Raw genomic sequence first — 19,614 nt, forward strand, 5'->3', positions numbered from 1 at the left:
TGAGGCGACAGTGCTAACCACCACACCACCGTGCCACCACATTCAGAGCATATCTACGTTTTCAAGTCTGAGATGGGATTGCCTGCATGAGGCTCTCAACATGGAGGTGGCCAACTAATGACCCTAACAGCATGAACATTGCTAACAATGGTAACAGTGCTGACAGAGCTAACAGTTTTAACCTGGCAGGGAACTGAAGGGTGGGTGCTACATTTCCGTGATGGCATTGTCCCACCACCATGGATCAGGACGGCATTATCAGCAGTAATCACCGAACACCACAGTAAAGAGTAATGGTGATAAGCTAGCCCGACCGGCCATCACACAAAGAACAGAAATACTCGGATTACAACGAGGTAGAGGTAGCATGACTTCGTTCTTTGCTCAGGATGCTATTACCCCACTATATCTTTATATTGCAAATTGTCGTAGAGAGCACTTTTAAGCCCATCTGACAACCACACAGCAATGACAAAATATGCTATTGCTCAAGTATTAGCAATGCTGCATATACAGAGCAACATTGCCTCACTGGAGTCCAAGTTTTGGACACTCAATGAATCTAAGTCCAAAAGTTAATAGCCTTTCAGCTCTGTTTTGGCCTCAACCGAGTCCTGAAAAAATACATGGTTCACTAGGTCACTAGATGCTAGATTTCTTCACCAGCTACTTGCTCAATTGTTCTGTCTGCCACTTGGTGCTGGAGGGGTAAATTATAAATGTTTTGCAAGGCCTGTTTGCTGAAAACAGCTGCCTATTGTAGCTGGAATGTGTTTAAGTGAGGCAAGACTTAACCATACAGCATATAATGCAGAAACTAAAACAAGGAACAAAAGTTGATTTGAGCAGCACAGGTGGGTATTAATTCTCAACTTCAACAGCATACGCACTCTTGTGTCTATTGCAGCTTTAATAATGATTTCAGAAACACAAAGGAACCAGTAAAACAGACACTTAAACCTGTAATAATCCAATATTCGCTTTCTTTTAGCTTTGTCTTTGGTCTCACTCCAACTCCTGAGGAAAATACCAGGTCCTTTAGCTGCTACATGCTCCACAATGTTCACCAACTAGTTGCTAACTGTCTCTGGCTGATGTTTGGTGCTGAGTAAGTAGTGTGCAGTTAGTTTTTAAAGCTTTTTTCCCTGAGAAAAATGTCTCTATAGAGGGAGTTCATTGTCTTACTGGGTACTAAAATATGTGTTCACAATGCCATCCAGTGCCACTTTGCAAAAACATCCGCCTCAAATTGGCCTTAATTACATACCCATACTCATCCACACACACACAAGCATGCACATACACACACATTCACCATGTGCTACTCATAAAATTGCTTATTCTCTTGCTTGCACCATAGATGGCACACACACACACACACACACACACACACACACACACACACACACACTCACACAAACAGACACATACTCCAAGCACGTGCTGCGCTGCTGCCGGTCATGTGATAGCGTCTTCCCCTCCAACACCAAGCATCATCAACACTGAAGTTGCGCATGTATTCACACCTGATCTCTATTCTCTCCACAGGCACATGCGCACACACACACACACACACACACACACATGTACACACTTCCCCTTTTACCACTCGACACATTCCTCAACAATTAACAGGAAGACGCCACAATGTGTACAAAATCTGTTGAAACCAGGCGAGAAAAATGTGCAACACAATGTGAAAGTGAAACCGTCTGTCTCAACTGTTGGGCTAATTCAACTCTCGATCACTGCTGCTACCCGCGGGCGGCTGGGAAACGTCGGAGATCAAAAGCAATGCTGTCAAGACAGTAACAATTGCTCTTTTTTCAGTTGCTTCAGATCAGCTGTTTGTCGATGCGAAAAGACACTCCAGTGAATTCCCACTCGAATCATTGTCTAAATTTACTTACTTGTGAGACCTGACTGCAATAAAGCCCCTGTAGTGTGTTGCTATTAAATGTAATTACATGCAGTGAAATATAAGCCTCACCTGTGCAGCAGAGAAAGTGAGCACAGATGAAGGTCTTCTCCTCCTCAGTTCCACACACTTCCTCAGCTTACAGATCTGGTGGCCAGTCCTGCGGTTGAGGCAGCAACTGCACTGGCCGCAGCTGATCTTCCTCAGGCATGGCTCACACGTCCCACACCTGCTCCGCTTCTTCCTCTCCCTCCTCTGTGGTTTCGGAACGGTCCAGGAGGGCAAGCAGGCCCCCTCTGGTCCCCAAGATCCAGGTAGAACAGAGGTGCCGGGCTCTCCGTACCCTGCCTCCGATTCGGTGTCAAAAGAAAAAGAGGAGCGAGTGCTTTCTGAGCTGCAGGAGAAGGTGAAGCTACTGTCCAGAGAGGGAGTGGAGATCTTTGGCACTGAGTCCGCCTCTGGCACTGCTACTACAACGCCGTCCTCGCTGAGGTTTGGTTCACTCTCAGCTGTGAGGGCGTCTGTGCTCAACTGAGGAACAAGCGACAATGACAGCGAAGATGTCTCTGTCTTGCTGTGGTGCTCCACAGGCTCTCGATTGGATTCACTATCTTTGGTCTGCGTCTCTGCTGGTGTGCAAGCTTGTTTCTCTCCCTGAGGAGGAGGGATTGCTGGGCTTTGCAGTTGTTGTGGTTCCCCCTGGCTTGAATCCCTCAAGCTCCTGGTTTTGAAGGAGTCACTGCGGATAATAACTGGTGTGATTCTTTTTACTTGAACAGTCTGCACCGTCAGGGAATTTTCAGCAACAGCTGAGGACCCTGGGAATTGAGGTTTAGCACCATGAACGGTAGGTTGCATGTCCGTCTTACTCTGGCTCAGAACCTCGGGCTCGACTGCCTCTGAGGTGGAGGGGGCTTTGGTGGGATTTGAGGTAGCTGCGTTGGAGATTGATAGCACACTTGCAGGTGATTCTGACTGTGCTGTCAGTCCATTGTTAGAGTGGGGTGGATCTGAAGGTTGAGAGGCTGGAGTGCTGGGGTGGGAGTCAGCCGGACTGATGGAGACATCATCCTCCTCTCCTCTCTCACAATTACCCAGCTTCTCAACGATCTCCTTCGTCTCTTCCACGGCCTCATTTTGCCTCTCATCTGTTTTCTCTGCCTCTAAACTCTCTCCTCTCTCATTATTTATCTCCTCTTTTCTCTCTACGACAACTATCACTCTTTCATCTGTCCTATTTTCTTTCAAGTCCGACATGTTACCTTCCTCTTGAGGGACAGCATGCTCATTATCTTGCTCAACATCACTGGCAACATGATCAAGCTTATTTGCAAGGACAGATGAAGTGTCATTTCCCTGGCTACTGCCCTGCACCCCTGGTGAGCCAATACTCGTTAGCACAGAGGTTCTATCTTTACTTCTGTCGCTGCAGTGCTTTAGCTGTCCGTCAACATCATCACACACCCCAGACACACACCTCAGGTCACCTTCACTGTTGTGACTGGCAGTGTTTTCGTCTTGCTGGGTTGTTGTGCTGTCACAGCTGCACTGCACACAGTCTTCCAGTATGTCGTTACACGGTGGTGAATCTGCTTTAAGAGGGCTGCCCTCTTTAGCATTGCTGACTCCTAAACCCTGATCTTTGATACTTGCATGAACTTCAAAATCAGTTTTAAGAGAAACTGGGTGTATTTCTTCTGCATCACAGGTGCCCAGGTTCTCAGTTGCATCCTTGATGCCGGTGCCCAAGGGTTGGTTTCTTGTGTTTCCTTGCTGCGATGCTGCACGTGCGCCTGCACTCCCCCTGCTGTTTCTCCCCCCTCTGCAAGGTTTAGAAGGCTGGCAGGGAGTAACACACACCCGTGTGCCCCGCAGGGACTTCCTTCGCTCTGGGGGGTCTTGTAACTCGCCACAGTGGTCAGGCGGATTGCTCAGCCGTCTAAACCTTGCAGATGCTGTTACATTTAGGGCATGGTTAACTCTGCCAGGGGACCTCCCGAGGGCCTGACTAGCAGGCACACTAACCCCTCTATCATGGGTGTTTCGGCCTGACTGTGCCTGCGCCCTGGTTGTAGACCTTTTAGGCTCTGCAGGTGTTTTCTGGAGCCTCTCTGACGCTCTTCCTCTGGGTTTATTTGAGTTGCAGGTTTGCCTCTTGGTGCTGATCACCTTCTGGCCATTTTTCCTCTGAGCAGGTGTCTGTCTCCTGGCGGGTTTGGTAGTGGCAGGCATGGCTGAGGGTGTGGAGGGGAGGATTTCTGGCAGCCTGCATGGGAGCCAGGTGAATGTTTACCTTTTGCTCTGTGTGTAATTTCTTATTTTTTTTATTTTTTTTTTTTTTAAATCTTCCTCTTCTGTGTTTTATTCTTGCATTGCAAATTGTGATGCTGTCATTATCTTGTAAGTGCAGTGCATGACCTATGAAGATAAACAGGAAGAAAATCAAAATATAGTTTCAGCACCTTTAAATGTATTTTTTGAGTAAAGTTAAGACACACAAACACACTCAAAGATCTCAGGTGTAGTCTGATGATTGACAATATTGTGCATACAACAGTTAGGAAGCTGAATCTATGCAAATGTTCTTTACTTTGTCTGCTGGAAATGACACTTTTGCCCCGCCTGAAATATCTGCTGGGTCGAGCAAGTGCTGCAAGGTTGACGTCAAAAGAGAAAACACTTGTGCATGATACACTATTTTGAATTATGATATATATCGAGTAGAAAGATATAAAACAAATATAGCTCCAGGGCTGGCTAACACGCCTCAAACAGTTTAAAGGGCAGGCACGTTGAGGAGTGGGCTCCAGCCGGAGGTCGGATCCTGTTTTCGTCTCTCTGACTGGCGGAAGAGGGGGTTATTACCGTGTAAAAATGCCTTCAGCGTCCCTTTTTATTATTATTATTGCACTTGACCGCTGTCATTTAAAGCCCCGTGTAGATACAGGTTGTTTCGTCGCCCGTGTGGTTTTATTTACACGTTTACGACTGAAATGCTTTACATACCAGAGAGCGACAGTTGCACTGTCTGAACTGCTAATAATACTCCGCTCCAGCGAGACAGCTAGACCTTGTATTGGTTTTCCCTCCTCGGCAAATATAGACTGCTGGCAAGTTCAATCCTCTCTCGACGATGACACATGGACAACATGGTAAAAGCACCGACGTGGACACACATCGAGCGGAATAGTTGGTTTTTCAGCGTGCACCGTGTCGTCTCTGCGGAGCACGACACCCGTTAAAATGTAAATCCCTCTTATGTCAATCCATTCAGGGCAGCCCCGCTCACTCTCCCTCCACCAGACGCAACCTACGGTCTCCGCTGGCCAAAAACTCGTCGTCGGCACTGAGGGGAAGAGTGGAGGAGAAAACCTGGAGTGGATCACAGCTGTCGTCTGTCCCAGTGCTCCCAGCACGGTGTGTTTCAGCAGATGGGCGCAAGGGGGTGCTAAAAACGAGTCTAACGGTCTACCATGGCAACACTGATAATTAATAAGTGTATAAGATTTAGGGACAGAAATTGCATATAATAGTCATAACTATGTTTTCATTAGTTTATAATCACATGGAAATAAGAACTGTGATGTTGCCTTAGAATGAGCCGTTTATCTACATACCTAGCAGATCCCCTTCCATGTAGTCGGCCATATTTGTTGATTCTACAGTAGCCCACAAAGGACAAACCAAACACTCAGTGCGTTTACATGGCTGTGTCCGAAATCATTCACTGGTTCAAGGTTCAAGGTTCAAGGTATCTTTATTATCCCCAAGGGACAATTTGTGTCACAGCCAGCAGTTAAAACAAAGACAGCAATTATCACAACAACTAAACAACCATAAAAGAATACACAAGCACATTTAGCCGATAGCAGCAGGGATAAATGTTTGTTTTTTTTAACCGATTTGTTCTGCATCGGGGGAGATTATATCTGCGCCCTGATGGTAGCAGTACGAAATTGTCTCTTAATTGGTGGCTTGGTCGTCCAAGATACATATAGTTTTTTTCATGCACCTGACCTGATACAGGTCAGGGAGGTTGTTTAAGGGCGCTCCAGCAATTTTGCTGCACACCTTGACAATGCCTTGCAGGCGATTTTTTTTGTTTAAAAGAAAGTGACCCGTGCCAGCAGATAAAAGAGAACGTAAGAACAGATTCAAGAAAACATTTTCATAAAAGTGTTGTCAACATTATAAGTGTGAAGCTTGCGATAAAAGTGCATGCGCTGATGTACTTTCTTACATACAACATCAACTTGGAGCTCAAAGCACAGCTTGCTATCAACAGTACCGAGGTATTTGTACTGCTGCACAAGGTCGACAGATTGTTTGTCCATCACCACAGGGGAGATGACTGAGGGAATTTTACTAAAATTAATACACATCTCCTTTTTTTGTGACATTGATATCTAAAAAGGATTATTTACACCACTGGATAAATATCACTCACAACAGGACCATGATCAGTGTCGTCACTGTGAAGGAGGGACACAGTGACGTTACTCCCTACTCACTATGTAGGGAGTTCTTTAGAGGATGACATATTGTGAGCTCATCTGAAATACTTTCCACACTACTCAGGTCATTTTCTTGGAGTAGTTAATTACATCATTGCTGTCGCACTATTAAAACATGTTATAACATGTAATACTGACATGCTACCCAATTTGCTAACATTAGCTAGCGTTATTAGCCCTACTCTGTACAGTAACTGTGAAGCACTTGAGATCAGTTGTTGATTTATTTTCATCTCTTCATGAACTGACGACGACACAGTAAATTGACAGTTCATTACATGGCACAAGGAAAACTGATAAAACAAACTTAAACATGTCATTATAATTTAAACATGCACAGCAGGTTGTAATCGAGTCGCTCTCTCTCCCCACATTCATCTCAGTACATTCCATATATAGTCGATCCGTTCCTTCGGCGCAATGCATGATGGGATATGTTGCTTGGTTAGTGACCATTGGTTGTACACTACTTTTCACAGTGTATTGTGGGATACTTTGAGTCCACTATATAGGGTATAATAATTTCCACCATACATTCGGCTAGCACTACAAAATGGCGAACACACTTTATAGTGGACTATAAAGTGAGTGGTGAGTGATTTGGGACAAAGACCATGACATTAGAGAAAATTAATGCATTGTGTTAGTCCAGGGGTCGGCAACCTTTACTATCAAAAGAGCCACTTTTGACCAAAATAATTAAAAAATAATCTGTCACCAGCTGCAACAAATATTTGAGCCTTATATGAAGGCAACACAGCCTATTAAGTCTAAATGAGCCAATCAACATTATTAATTGGTCTAAATAAGCATTTATTAATATATTTTACTTCAAGGTGGCCAAACTGCAGTGGGCTCATTAAGATTAGTCGGTACTTTAACTTTGCAGTGTTGATGGTAAAAGCAAACAAACTTGTCCACACCGTATTAAATACTTTTTTTCCTCCATGACTTTTCCTTTATTGGATTTGGAATCCATAGCTTTCCTTGCGGAGACTCAAGACTAGCTAACGCTATTGAGGTTTGGCAAAATTTCGAGGAAAAAGTGCCAGGCCATAGATGTATGACGCACACTGTAGATGATGAAATGTTAAAATATTTTTGGTGTATAGACAGTTTCACAGTTGGATAATGTAAGAACTTCTTAAGGTTAATGTTGATGATATATAAAAAAGCCACAGAGAGCCACTGGAGAGGAGCGAAAGACCCGCATGTGGCTCTGGCGCTGCAGGTTGCCTACCCCTGTGTTAGTCCAACTAAAACCAGACTAAAATACATGTAAACATGTTAGCTTGACTGAAATCATACTAAATCGGATTTCTCAAAGTATAAAATATATAAAAATATATATGACACATAATGCAATTGGGAGTCAAATTACTCCATTACTGCATTACTGCATGTATACAGTCAATCGGATCCAAACTGGCCTAGCCTATTAAAATCCATATGAGTAATTAAGATAAAAAAGAACATCTAAAAATAAAACAAACAAACAAAAAAAAACAATAAAATGTGACTGTAGGCTACATCACGTTGTGTGGGACGAGGTCGCCATTTTGCTAGGTGCACGCTCTGTTATCTGTCTTACCAAAACATATGCACTCAGTCCAAAAACGAGATTGGCCCATATAAAAGGACTTGCTGATGATAGCTGGTTAGCATTAGTATTCATTTTAAGTATCTGGAAATATGTGCCATAAACTATCTGAGGATTTTAAATAGGATCTGAGCCCCAGTAAATTTATTGTTCTATTCATACATTCATAATAAATGGTTTGTTATCTCTGGAAAAATTATATTTAGAGAAAAGAATACATCTCATTCTGTGATGTGCTTGCTTGTTTATTTTTGGCACAAACTGTAACTATGTAAAGTAGCAACAAATGGATAAAGCATATAGCACAAAAGAACTAAAGAAAAACTTGACTAAAGAATATATTCATGTTGTTTGATGGAGATATGTGCCTTTGTTGCATGTGTTTAATGTTTTGTAAATAAAAAAAAACAAAATATTTTGCAAACAAACTGACTTTCAGTTTAGGCCTGTGTGTGAACTGTTTTGAAAATGTAACTTCTGAATGGACAAATTTGTTCAAGCAAATAAGAAAACCAGTATTATATAGCCTAGGACTATTATATTATATTTTGTAACGTACATTTTTTCTGTTTTACGTTGTTTCTCCGCTTCTTCCCAGTGACATCATCCTTAAAAGAAAAAAAAGAAAAAAAAATCGCCCCCGCCACCCCTCTGAAACGTCACACTACGTCATTAACGTGCGACTGTTGTCGGTGAGGTCCAGTCAGTCGGAAAGGACCGAAGGGCACAAATGCGATCGCTTGTATCTCGAAAAGTGCCTCAGTTTCATTTATTACCACAATATTTAGTCCGTGTGTAACCTGAAATAGAAAAGGACTAGCTTCTCGGTGCGGTGACAGCCAGTGTCCATGGTAACGTCACAGTTTAACAGCCAGGATCATCCCGAGGAAGTGGGGAAACGAGACAAAACTCAGCGAAGGAGAAACAGATTTGTTGAAGACATATCTTCGCACCGACCTTCCCTTTGGCTGTTTTTGTGCCTCTAATAGTTTTTAATTATCGTGTGAGTATTAGCTTGCCTGTTAGCTAAATCTTCCCACTGGTTGCACCCTAACCGTTAACTTATGTCCCATTGAAATGCCATGACGTATCAACATTACACCAGCCTAATTACAAAACCGCATCGTCTGATTTGCCAATTCAAATGTTTGTTTGGACTATGCGACATGCTCACAGTCACATGTCCATTTACAGCTTTTGTTCCCTGAATTGCACAGCTATGGATGTGGCAGACACCTAAGCAGGAAGGATGACATCGGAGGCTGCTGTCTCCACATCTGCCATCAGCAGCACCCCTGCCAAGAGGGACTACCACTTTCTTCGCTCCTTTGTAGCTGGAGGTAGGATCTGTTTGTACTATCACATTCAAGTCTGTGGTTATTTACATAAGGCAGAACACTTTGGCACTAGAACATAGTTTCAAGCCTTGCTGTATCTGCAAGACTGCATTTCTTTACCATACAAACACCATGTCCTTTGCTTTGATCCTCCCATGCTTTAGTTTGTGACCCAGAAACAGGTGTTGCACAACCACCCTGACTTTACCCACACTGCACATAGTCATCAAAACCTTTATAGCAGGGGCACCCCGTAGCTCAGTCAGTAGAACAGACAACCCATGTGCAAAGGCCATGACCTTGCTGCAGGGGCCACAGGCTCAAATCCAGCCTGTGGCCCCTTGCTGCATGCTGTCCCCCCTCCATGCTTCAGACTGTCCTGTCGTTAAAGGCAAAAAATAGCCCCATAAATAATCTTAGAAATGACTTCATAGCGGCTCTGGAAACACCATTCCTCCTCTGACACCTATCTCTGACCTTGCTGTGGAGCCTAGCAAGCAAAAATAAAAGAGCAATGAAAATAAAAAGAAAATATGACCCAATCGATCATGACTTCACACACTCAACAACATTTTAAACATACCAATAAAAGTGTAATCCACCGCTGTTTGATTGGAGATTATGCGTACTTCATGTAATTTATCCCTTTACCATATCCTTAAAGCATGCTGTGTTACCTTTAGCACAATAACACAGCCCGCATGTGATATCTGAAACTAATGTTGAAATCGACAGTTTTGGCAATCAGACACAAGCTGGGTTTAAACATATTTTTAGTCTGTAAGTATTTGGTTTCTTTCGTCATGCTTGTATTACAGGAAAGACAGTTGAGAGGGTTTCTGTGTCGTTATTTGTGGTTTCTCATCCACTGTATTTTGAAACAAATTTTGCACTTGAAAATCTGAGGGGTTGACTGCTTTGTTCCCTTGTCCGCTGACTGTTGGCTTCTTTAAACACTTGTAAGACCAATGCTTCTCTTATAATTCAATGTTGAACTATTCAGTTATCAGTACATGATAGGCTTCTTTCATCACCAGATTCATTATTTAAAAACATTACCAACTATTCTACTATAGTAACATCAGAAGTTGAATACTCGATAACAAATGTGTTGATGCTGTCTTGCTCTGTTTTTGTTTAGGTGTTGCAGGATGCTGTGCCAAGACAACCATCGCTCCTCTGGACAGAGTCAAAATTCTCCTTCAAGCCCAGAATGCTCATTACAAACATCTAGGTAAAGATATCAGCGGAAAGGCCAGTAAGTGTTTGTTTTCACACTTCTGTGCCTCATGAGTGAAACTTGTGATCTTCCTTTGCAGGAGTGTTTTCCACTCTCAGAGCTGTGCCACAGAAAGAAGGCTACCGCGGCCTGTACAAGGGTAACGGGGCAATGATGGTCAGGATTTTTCCTTATGGAGCCATCCAGTTCATGGCCTTCGACAAATATAAAAAGGTACAGTGCATGTTTTACGGTTGAATAACACATTCAAAGGGCAATGTTATAAAAACTGGGTGGTAGTAAAACCGAGGATAGCAGTTGTCCAGAGAAACGCAATGTGTTTTTGTTGTTATTGTACATGTTGTTCACTATAATGACATTTTGCTGCAGTTGAAGTGAAATGTCTATGCATTTTTATTTCATTAGTGAACCTGTTGACCTTTGTTTCCTCCCTTTATAGCTGCTTAGTAAAAAGATTGGAATCTCCGGACACATCCACCGCCTCATGGCAGGGTCTATGGCAGGTAATTTATCTTCCTCACTGATAAGATCTGCGTTTTCAGTCTGTGCCAGGTGGACATCATGTGCTGTGCTGACATAGACATTGTGCCACTTACTGTTTCTTCTCTCGTAAATTTATCGGTTATAGGCATTGTTATTTGTTCCCCTTGAATAGAAGCCTATATTCACATTTGTCACCTCTGTACAAACTTTCTTGTATACTGCGTCACTAGGATGCAAGCGTCACACCTTGTTATTGTGTGTTGTTAAATTTTAAAATAAAAGATACTGAAGTAGTCAGGCTCCCAGTCTGCTTGCATCAGTATAAAGAGATTGACGGCCATATCTTCGACAGCGCAAAGTGACACACAGCACAACTGTCATGCTTAGTTATGGCTGGCAGTGGCTCACTCCATAGGGGCGTGGCTTGGGAACTGATAGGTTGCTGGTTTAAGTCCCCCTACAAACCAACTATATAGAGTGTACTGGTAGCTGGAGAGGTGCCAGTTCGCCTTCTGGGCAGTGCCAAGGCACCAAACCCCAACTGCTCGGGGTGCCAGTCCAAGGCAGCACCCTCACTATGACATCTCTCCATTTAATGCATGTAGCTCCTGTTTGCACGTGTGTGTATTGTCCTAAAGAATATCTTCTTTAAGACCGACGCAGTTGTCATTTTCATGGCTAGCGTCCATGTTGTGTAAGCAGCAAATGTTTCCTCTGTCACGTTTATACTTATAGTTTTTAGTTTTTGCTTAAATGTCCCGCGATATTTGCATAAGGGACATCACTGCTCTTACTGCATTACTCTCAGCAGAAAACTCGCAGAATCTGCAATGTAAATAGCAGCGGCCAGGTGCAGGCACACCTGGCTTCTGTAGGGAACACTCTGATTTGTTGAATTAATGTTACGCCCAAAACACACCCATAATTAATCAAGGGACTAAATACAGCCCTCTTTGCCCCTTGCACGTTGCTGTATGCCCAGATTATGCACCGTTTAACCAGCAAAAGTAGAGTTGGACACACCCTAAATACACTTGCGCCATGCACTTTGGACCATGCTCTATAGATTGTTTCAATAGGGCCCTAAGAGACAAACTGGAAGGTCAGTCACATAAAATTAAATACAGCTACTATGCCTGTTTAATCTCAGTAGATCATAAACTTTGTATTTTTACAATGTTTTTTCTCACGGTGTGTTTTCAGGGATGACTGCGGTGATATGCACCTACCCTCTGGATGTGATCCGAGCCCGACTGGCCTTCCAGGTGACAGGAGAGCATCGCTACACTGGAATTGCCAATGCCTTCCACACCATCTACCTTAAGGTCTCAAACAAACAACACAGTCTTCACAAACCTTCATTAAAAATGCATTAAAAGACTCAGTTTGACTGTCAGTGCAAGCTTATTTTGTTGATTTAGTCAATAATGTGTACTGTATCTACCTCTGACAGTCAGACCTCTTTTCTTTGTGTGCAGGAGGGGGGTGTCATGGGCTTCTACAGGGGACTTACTCCAACACTTATTGGAATGGCTCCGTATGCAGGTGATTATTTTGCGTATCTTGACACCATTCTTTGATTATGATTCAAAAAATCAACATGCAGAACAACACAAGATGTCCTCCTTCAGATATGTCGTCAGCGTTCTTTGTGTTGCATTAGCTTGACTCTTTGTCTCTCACCTGCTTCTGTCCTCCAGGTTTCTCATTCTTCACTTTTGGCACCCTGAAGAGCCTCGGCTTGAAACATTTCCCCGAGCTGCTGGGACGCCCCTCCTCAGACAACCCCGATGTCCTCATTCTGAAAACTCACGTTAACCTGCTCTGCGGGGGGGTCGCCGGTGCCATCGCTCAGACAATATCGTAAGTTCCGTTGGCAGGCAGCCAGTAAGCCTCGAGCTCAGAGCGTGGCTGGAGTTTTTTATTGATTACAAAGATTTATTGATGGTTGATGTGTCACACTGTGTTTCTTCTCACTAGGTACCCTTTGGATGTGGCAAGGAGAAGAATGCAGTTAGGAGCCATTCTTCCTGACTCTGAGAAATGCGTGTAAGTATCCTCTCCATATTCTGTGATACTTTGATGTACTGCTCTGCCTTACATCTGCCAGTGTGTGCAGTGTACTCAAGAAAATAATGGTGAGACACATCTTTTGCTTTTGGATTTTCCTGGTGTCTCTGAAGAATGTTGTTGTGAAAACAAACAAAGAAACAAATAGCTACTCCAGTATAGTGTTCTCACGTCATCTGGTTTTAATTGTATGGAGGCCCTCTGGGGTCACATGGTAGGAAACAAACTTAGTATGTAAATCCCTGCTAACCATTGTGTAATCTGTGCTCTCTGATTCACAATCCAATCCATTTACAGTGTAGCTTGATCACACTACCTGCTTACATTACTTCAGCCCACTACCTGAATGTTTATTGCTTCTATGGCAACAAGTGCCAGCTGAGGTTAGCCCATATCAGTTTAGCTTAATCGTCCGAAAAATATTACGCTATAAAATTACAATTCGGCATACTTAATGAGAGCCAGTTATAACTACCAACAGTCATACCTATTAGGACTTCAGTGAATGTGTTGTTACAAATTAAATAGAATTAGAAAAATAAATGCTTAAATCCCTGGGAAGCTACATTAGCGTTTTGAATCTTCAAAATCATGTGTACGGTTATGTTACACATCAGGTTTTTTCTTTCCTACCAAGTGACCCCAGAGGGGCTCTGTAGATTTAGGTGTTTTGTAGTGAAACTGTAATCTATTGGGTGACCCTTTAAAATGAGAAATGACACACAACACAGCGCTGATGAACTTCATCTTTTTACAAGTATAAAGTTAAGTGATCATCTGGCTACAGGATTAATTAGTACTGAAGGGGACTTTGTCCTGTAATCTCTTTAATACAGGGTCCTTAATAAATAATGTTTGGTCCCTGTTTCCCTCTGTGTTGAGGGGTCCATGTTTTGAAAATTAATGGAGGAGTTCTCTCTTAAAATATTTCCATGTTTGGTTTAATAAGGAGAGTCTGATGATGAAGTGTGTGCTTAATACTATAGAGAAAATTCCAGAGGTCGGTGGGCTGTTTACATTTGATATAATGTTAAAGTCCTAAACTTCAAGGAGTATAATCGCAACTGAGCTGCAAAACTACGGGAACATACCGTTCATACCTTTACAAGATCACACTATGCTAGTGCAAACACTGCTTATTGTTTTTGCATTTTGTGCTTTTCCTTGATTTTAGAAGAATGCTTTAAAAAGATCCAGGCAGTACATCAGTAGAAGGTTATTTGTCTCATACACAAGTTTTTAGGCATATCTCAAAAACAAACTTTTTTTTTTTGTTATTTTATTTATACCTTTTATACAATCATGTAGCTCAAAATACTCTACACAGCAAAATTGAAGCATACAATAATAAAATACATAAAATAAAAAATAAAAATAAATTAACAATAATAAATAAAGATTTCAGATAAAGATCATTAAAATGTTAAAAATCAAAAACTTGGAATCAATAGGATAAAAAAATTAACACCAGGGATAAAACAATGTCAAAACCAATAATTAAAACTTAAAAAACTAATGCTATAACATTAACATAATAAGATATGATGAATTGATTAATCATGCCAGTAATGTCAATAATAAAAACTGTAAATTGTTGTGTAAAAATATCCAAGATTCAATACTTAATTGTCAGCTCAACATAGTTATAAATTTGCTTGGTGGGCTCAAAGAAAATAAAAGCTTCAGGACATAACATGACCACACTTAGGACAAGAAAGCCCTTAAAACTGTAGATTTCTCTGTCTGTTTTTTGTCAGTCTAAAAAGTGTTTGACTTCCTGTCTTGCACCCAAACAGATCCTTGAGGAAGACCCTGATGTATGTGTATACGGAGTATGGGATCAAGAAGGGATTGTACCGAGGCCTTTCTCTCAACTACATCCGCTGCGTCCCCTCCCAGGCTGTGGCCTTTACCACCTATGAGTTCATGAAGCAGATGCTCCACCTGAACTAGTCGCCGTTTTTATACATCCCGAGTCTCGCAGGGCCCTTTGTGCTCCAAGTCGCAGATCAACCTCGATGCTTCCATTGTAGAGTGATGTCATTTGGTACGTCTTAAACTCTTCAATATGGGAATCACCCTTTTGTCGAGTTCACTGAAGGCACCAGGGAAGTCATTAGACGAGAAAGGAAACAGGATATCAGAGAGTAAGACACTCCAAGTCTGTCCTATTTCATTCCTCCTTACTTCCTGCTTTTGTGAGTCGCCACCTCTTAAGAGAAGTCTTACTCAAACACAACATGTGGCTTGAATTTGAGCAACTCCCTCATCAATGTGGATACAGCGGATCAGCGATTGGATGGTTGGATGGCTCAGGGCGACGATATGCTCTTTAACATATCGCCCTGATTGTGTAGAGGCCCCTTCGTTCGCACAGATGTTCTCTCACTTGGCTTTTTCTGTCTGTCTTATGATCTGTTGGGATTTTAAGATGTACATCAACTTAAAAAGATCAAATTAGCACCTTTTTTTCTAATCAGGAAGGGAACTCAGCGAGATGCATTTATTCGAATAGAGTATCACTAAATTCTTCAGCTACATATTTTTAAAAATCGTCTATCATATCTTCTTTTTACCACCAAGGTGATCAAAAGTTATTGTTGAAATGTGGCTGGAGTTGTTAAATAATCAGATGATTTTCAATGTTTTGTTTATTCAGTTTGTCTTTAAATTTACAGTGCCGATTTGGGATGCAGTAACTCGAGGAGAAGCTGTTTGTGCGTTTTTGCCTTTGTCCTCTTCACAAATCTATTATTAATGTATCAGAATTAACCGGCAGGTTTTTTTTTTTATTTTTAGAAAGATGCAGTGACGGAGGTGGCACATGATTTCAGTTTAAGAAAATGTTATTGCCAAAGCTTGAAACAGAGCAGTTACTGTTATGTGATTTAAATTGCTTTGTTTTTTATGTTGGTTAACGTGCACTCTTATGTTTTACTGTAGCTTTGATGATATTGAATATTGTACATCTTTTCTCAGCTGTGATCAGAGAGATGTTTTGAGTTTAAGATGTCAGCTTTTCTTTTCTTTTTTCTTTCTTTTTTTTTTTTTTTTACATAATATGGATGTAGATCTGACATGTCTTGCAGGACATGAGGGGACTCAGGAGAAACTTGCACTTCATCACTATAGCTTTTTCTTCTTTTATTTATTGATTTAGCGACTTGTTGCCACTGGGTGGCAGCATTGAATATCAATTGTATTGTTTACCATCAGAGCTGGACACAAATATTCATACACATTTCAAACATCCGCACAAGTCAGAGGAGATAATTTTCTGTTTAGCTGAACAAATTGTCAGATAGTGATATAATATATATGCAGTGTTTTTAACTTAAATTTTTAATTCTATTAACTTGAGCTACTGAATGGGTGTGTGCATTTAGGCTGAACATTAAAGTGGAAACAGACAACTTTTTTCTTCCCCTAGTGTTTGCAGGTGTTGCTATTGCTGGCGCCACTTTGCAAAGACAACCAGATTGCTATTTGTTTTCCTCAGAGACGAGCAACTACCACAGTTCCCACAGTTACCTTGGTTGTTGCACAGTCCGCCATTTCCACAGCTGGGGATAGTGACTGCAAAGACCCACAAACTCACAGTTATACTTTGGTAACTAAACCATAGCTACCAAGGAATCCATAAGCAGTATTCTCTTTCCATATAGCCTTTGTTTTCCAGGAGATCATACCTGGTTGGCTCATAGGGAACAAATCTAAACGCTGATGGTGCCATTATTCTAAAGCCATTACATTGTGCAATCACTTACTTCAAAATGATAAGCTAAAGCAAAAAGTGTGTCTATTTCCACTTTAATGACTGAATGAGTGTCATTTAATCACGATTGTTCTTAATGTTTACACAAGTCTCATCAGTTTGTTTTACAAGCGTTCTCCTGTTTTCATCCTCTTGCCTTTCTCTTTATTCAATTTCGTACTTCACCAGAGAGATTAATGTGTTTTATTGAAGTGTCGTCACATGCTTTCAGTTGATGCCTCAGCCTTTGAAACACTGTTTATGAATTGGGGGGGATGGGAGACTGGTAAAGAGCAGATGGTTTCCAACCTTATTGGCTTGTGACCCCTAAAAATGAAGCAAAGTTCACGCATGCCCACTCATCACAGCGTTTATATATCCACCAACCAGTGATTCTTTTCCCTTTTAACTTCTCAGATTGTCTCATTAAAAATTGCTGAAGGCCTGAAAAGGTAAGGTTACTCAATATTTATCGAAAGAGCAAAAATCAGAGAAAAGCCCAAATACACAAACACAAATTCGTTTAAAGACGATTCAGTAGTTCTGTCTACTTGCCCCACCCAAATCTGCAATTTCTTGGAACACCCTGCCCTAGATTAGGAGGCAACGCCACCTTCACTCCATCCTCAGATGTACTGTTTAGATCCAGCAGCCAGCTGTCAGCAGTGTGGACAGTCTGGAGTTAAAACAGGAGTTGTATATGTAGCTATGGTCCTGTGAATACTAATATCTAAACATTAAAACATCTGAAACAGGCCAGTTTGGACTTAAGGAGAGAGGGACACTGGAGAGGTGATCTGTCAGAGCTGTGGGGTGGTGTGTCAGCGGTCGTAGCATGTTCAAGCTAAAATGGGGTGTTGAAGGACAACTTCCCCCACAAAATGGCCATTTGTATACCAGTTACATACCAAGTGTTACCTGTAATTTGTAATGAAAACTTTGTTTTCCTCACAAGCCTCCATGGTGAACGGAGAATCCAAAAAAGGTGAACATTGTTCATGAATTGACAGGAAAATTATATGAAAACATACATTTACAAACTCACACAAATTGTGCACTATAATCTAAGTCTCATTCATCCAGTCGTATGCTCTGAACTTAACAAACATGTATTTTCACTAAAACATTACAGAGTAATTAATGAATTATGTTCATCTTTTTTGGATTTTCTGTTCGCCATGGAGGCATGGGAGAAAAACAAAGTTGTCTTTACAAAGTCAAGGTAACACACAGTAAGTAAGTGATACACAAATAAAACATACAGACAAAATATTCCTTTAAATTGCTTTTTGATCATATTGTGACCACTCAGATTCATCATATGACCCACTGGAGGGGTCCAGGCCCCGAGGTTGAGAACTATAATGACACAGACTACTGAACACTTTGATAGTCAGTCACTGTTAGAGGAAGTCAGGTGGCAAAAAGGCTTCAGTCACCTCGTTGCAGCTCCTCAATTAAACACAGCACAAAGAAACATTGGATGAAGATTTGTAAATTTTCTATGCAGCTTGCATGATTGAAATTGCTACTGAGATAATTCACACAACACTGAAACCAAAATGTTCATTTTAGTGTGCCTGTTCAACTTGTTGGAAATGAGCAAAATCTCAAAGCATAAAATTCTCCCAAATCACCTTGAGAAGTGCGAGTAAAGAAGCGACTTCTATGTAACTCTCATTTGCTGAGTGTATGTAACAACAAATGAGCTATAGCATCCCGCTGCGCCCACCTGCCTGGGCTTAAGAGCATAATCACACACTCTCGCTGGTTCTAAGTGGCAGCTACCATTTTGAAAACAAAATGTAATATTCAGCAACATTTCCGCTTATTCATAGTGCCACTCATTCATCTACAGTGCTTTCATTTTCTGCTCTTTTGATTTGAAACACATGATCTTTCACTGCTCCTGTCAATCTCTGAGGACAGATCAGCTCTGTTCCTGCTGCTCACTGCAACAGATGTAACAAAGGACGGTATTTAAATATGTAAATGTATGTACTAGTACACTGTGCTACTTAATGAAACTGTTAGATGTGACTGAAAGATGTAGTAGTTTTCAGAATGACTGAACAATGAAAATTGCCTTTTTCTTAAATTGTCTGACGGTTTTTTTTCTGTTTGTACATGTTCAGTTTTGCCTGCCTTCCCGAACCACATTACATGTCACCTTCCTAAAACAGCACCAACGCTTGTGTCTTTATTTTGTCTGTGAGTGTGACCTTGTGAATGATCTTGTCACGTACGTACTGTCAGACAGCGGCAGAAGCTGACTCAGGTGTGTTTTTATCCTTTTAGAGAAAGACAAGAAAAGTTTTGGAGTCAGACTTGTGAAGGAAAAGTAAGCTTGAGTTTCACACACACACACACACACACACACACACACACACACACAGCCCCCAGGAGTCAATAATACATTTGCATTTATTTCACTGAAACTGGAATACACTACCTGTTGTTGTCCAGTGCCGTATACTGATTTGACTTGTAAATGTGATGTGTAAAAGATATGTATGTTCATGTTCCCGTCGTTCCCACATCATCCGTGTGACGCTGCCTAAATATAAAGCCCTGATGTTCAGTGTTTTTGTCTGTGATGCAGGAATTCATCTATTATGCTTTTATAACACCTTGCTGTTGTTCGCATACAAAGACAATGAATTTGATATCAGCTCCTGGCACACAACGCCTTTCATTG

The 19,614-nt window shown here is 41.6% G+C and overlaps 2 protein-coding genes across 3 annotated transcripts in view; one reads left to right on the forward strand and one right to left on the reverse strand.

The window, feature by feature from the left end:
* The window catches only part of tet1 (tet methylcytosine dioxygenase 1), a 37,570-nt gene extending 32,300 nt beyond the window's left edge, over nt 1-5,270 (reverse strand). Inside the window, exons 1-2 of the mRNA XM_049600195.1 lie at nt 4,925-5,270; nt 1,991-4,336 (exon numbers count right to left, since the gene is read on the reverse strand). Coding sequence (XP_049456152.1) covers nt 1,991-4,150 — 2,160 coding nt within the window. The 5' untranslated portion in view covers nt 4,151-4,336; nt 4,925-5,270. The remainder of the gene's footprint in view (nt 1-1,990; nt 4,337-4,924) is intronic.
* Nucleotides 5,271-8,718: 3,448 nt separating this feature from the next.
* On the forward strand, nt 8,719-19,095 carry slc25a16 (solute carrier family 25 member 16). 2 transcript variants are annotated; one of them, XM_049600844.1, is made up of 10 exons: nt 8,719-9,035; nt 9,227-9,372; nt 10,511-10,603; nt 10,689-10,822; nt 11,049-11,112; nt 12,296-12,417; nt 12,571-12,637; nt 12,793-12,955; nt 13,073-13,141; nt 14,959-19,095. In XM_049600844.1, the coding sequence occupies exons 2-10, from the start codon at nt 9,282-9,284 to the stop codon at nt 15,113-15,115; spliced, it is 960 nt and encodes a 319-aa protein (XP_049456801.1). In that variant the 5' UTR covers nt 8,719-9,035; nt 9,227-9,281; the 3' UTR covers nt 15,116-19,095. The 2 variants fall into 2 exon arrangements, with proteins under 2 accessions (XP_049456801.1, XP_049456800.1); XM_049600843.1 differs by having other exon boundaries at nt 9,250-9,372.
* The last annotated feature ends 519 nt before the right edge of the window (nt 19,096-19,614 follow it).

This window comes from Epinephelus fuscoguttatus, linkage group LG16, assembly GCF_011397635.1.
Source record: "Epinephelus fuscoguttatus linkage group LG16, E.fuscoguttatus.final_Chr_v1".
Lineage (NCBI taxonomy): Eukaryota > Metazoa > Chordata > Actinopteri > Perciformes > Serranidae > Epinephelus > Epinephelus fuscoguttatus.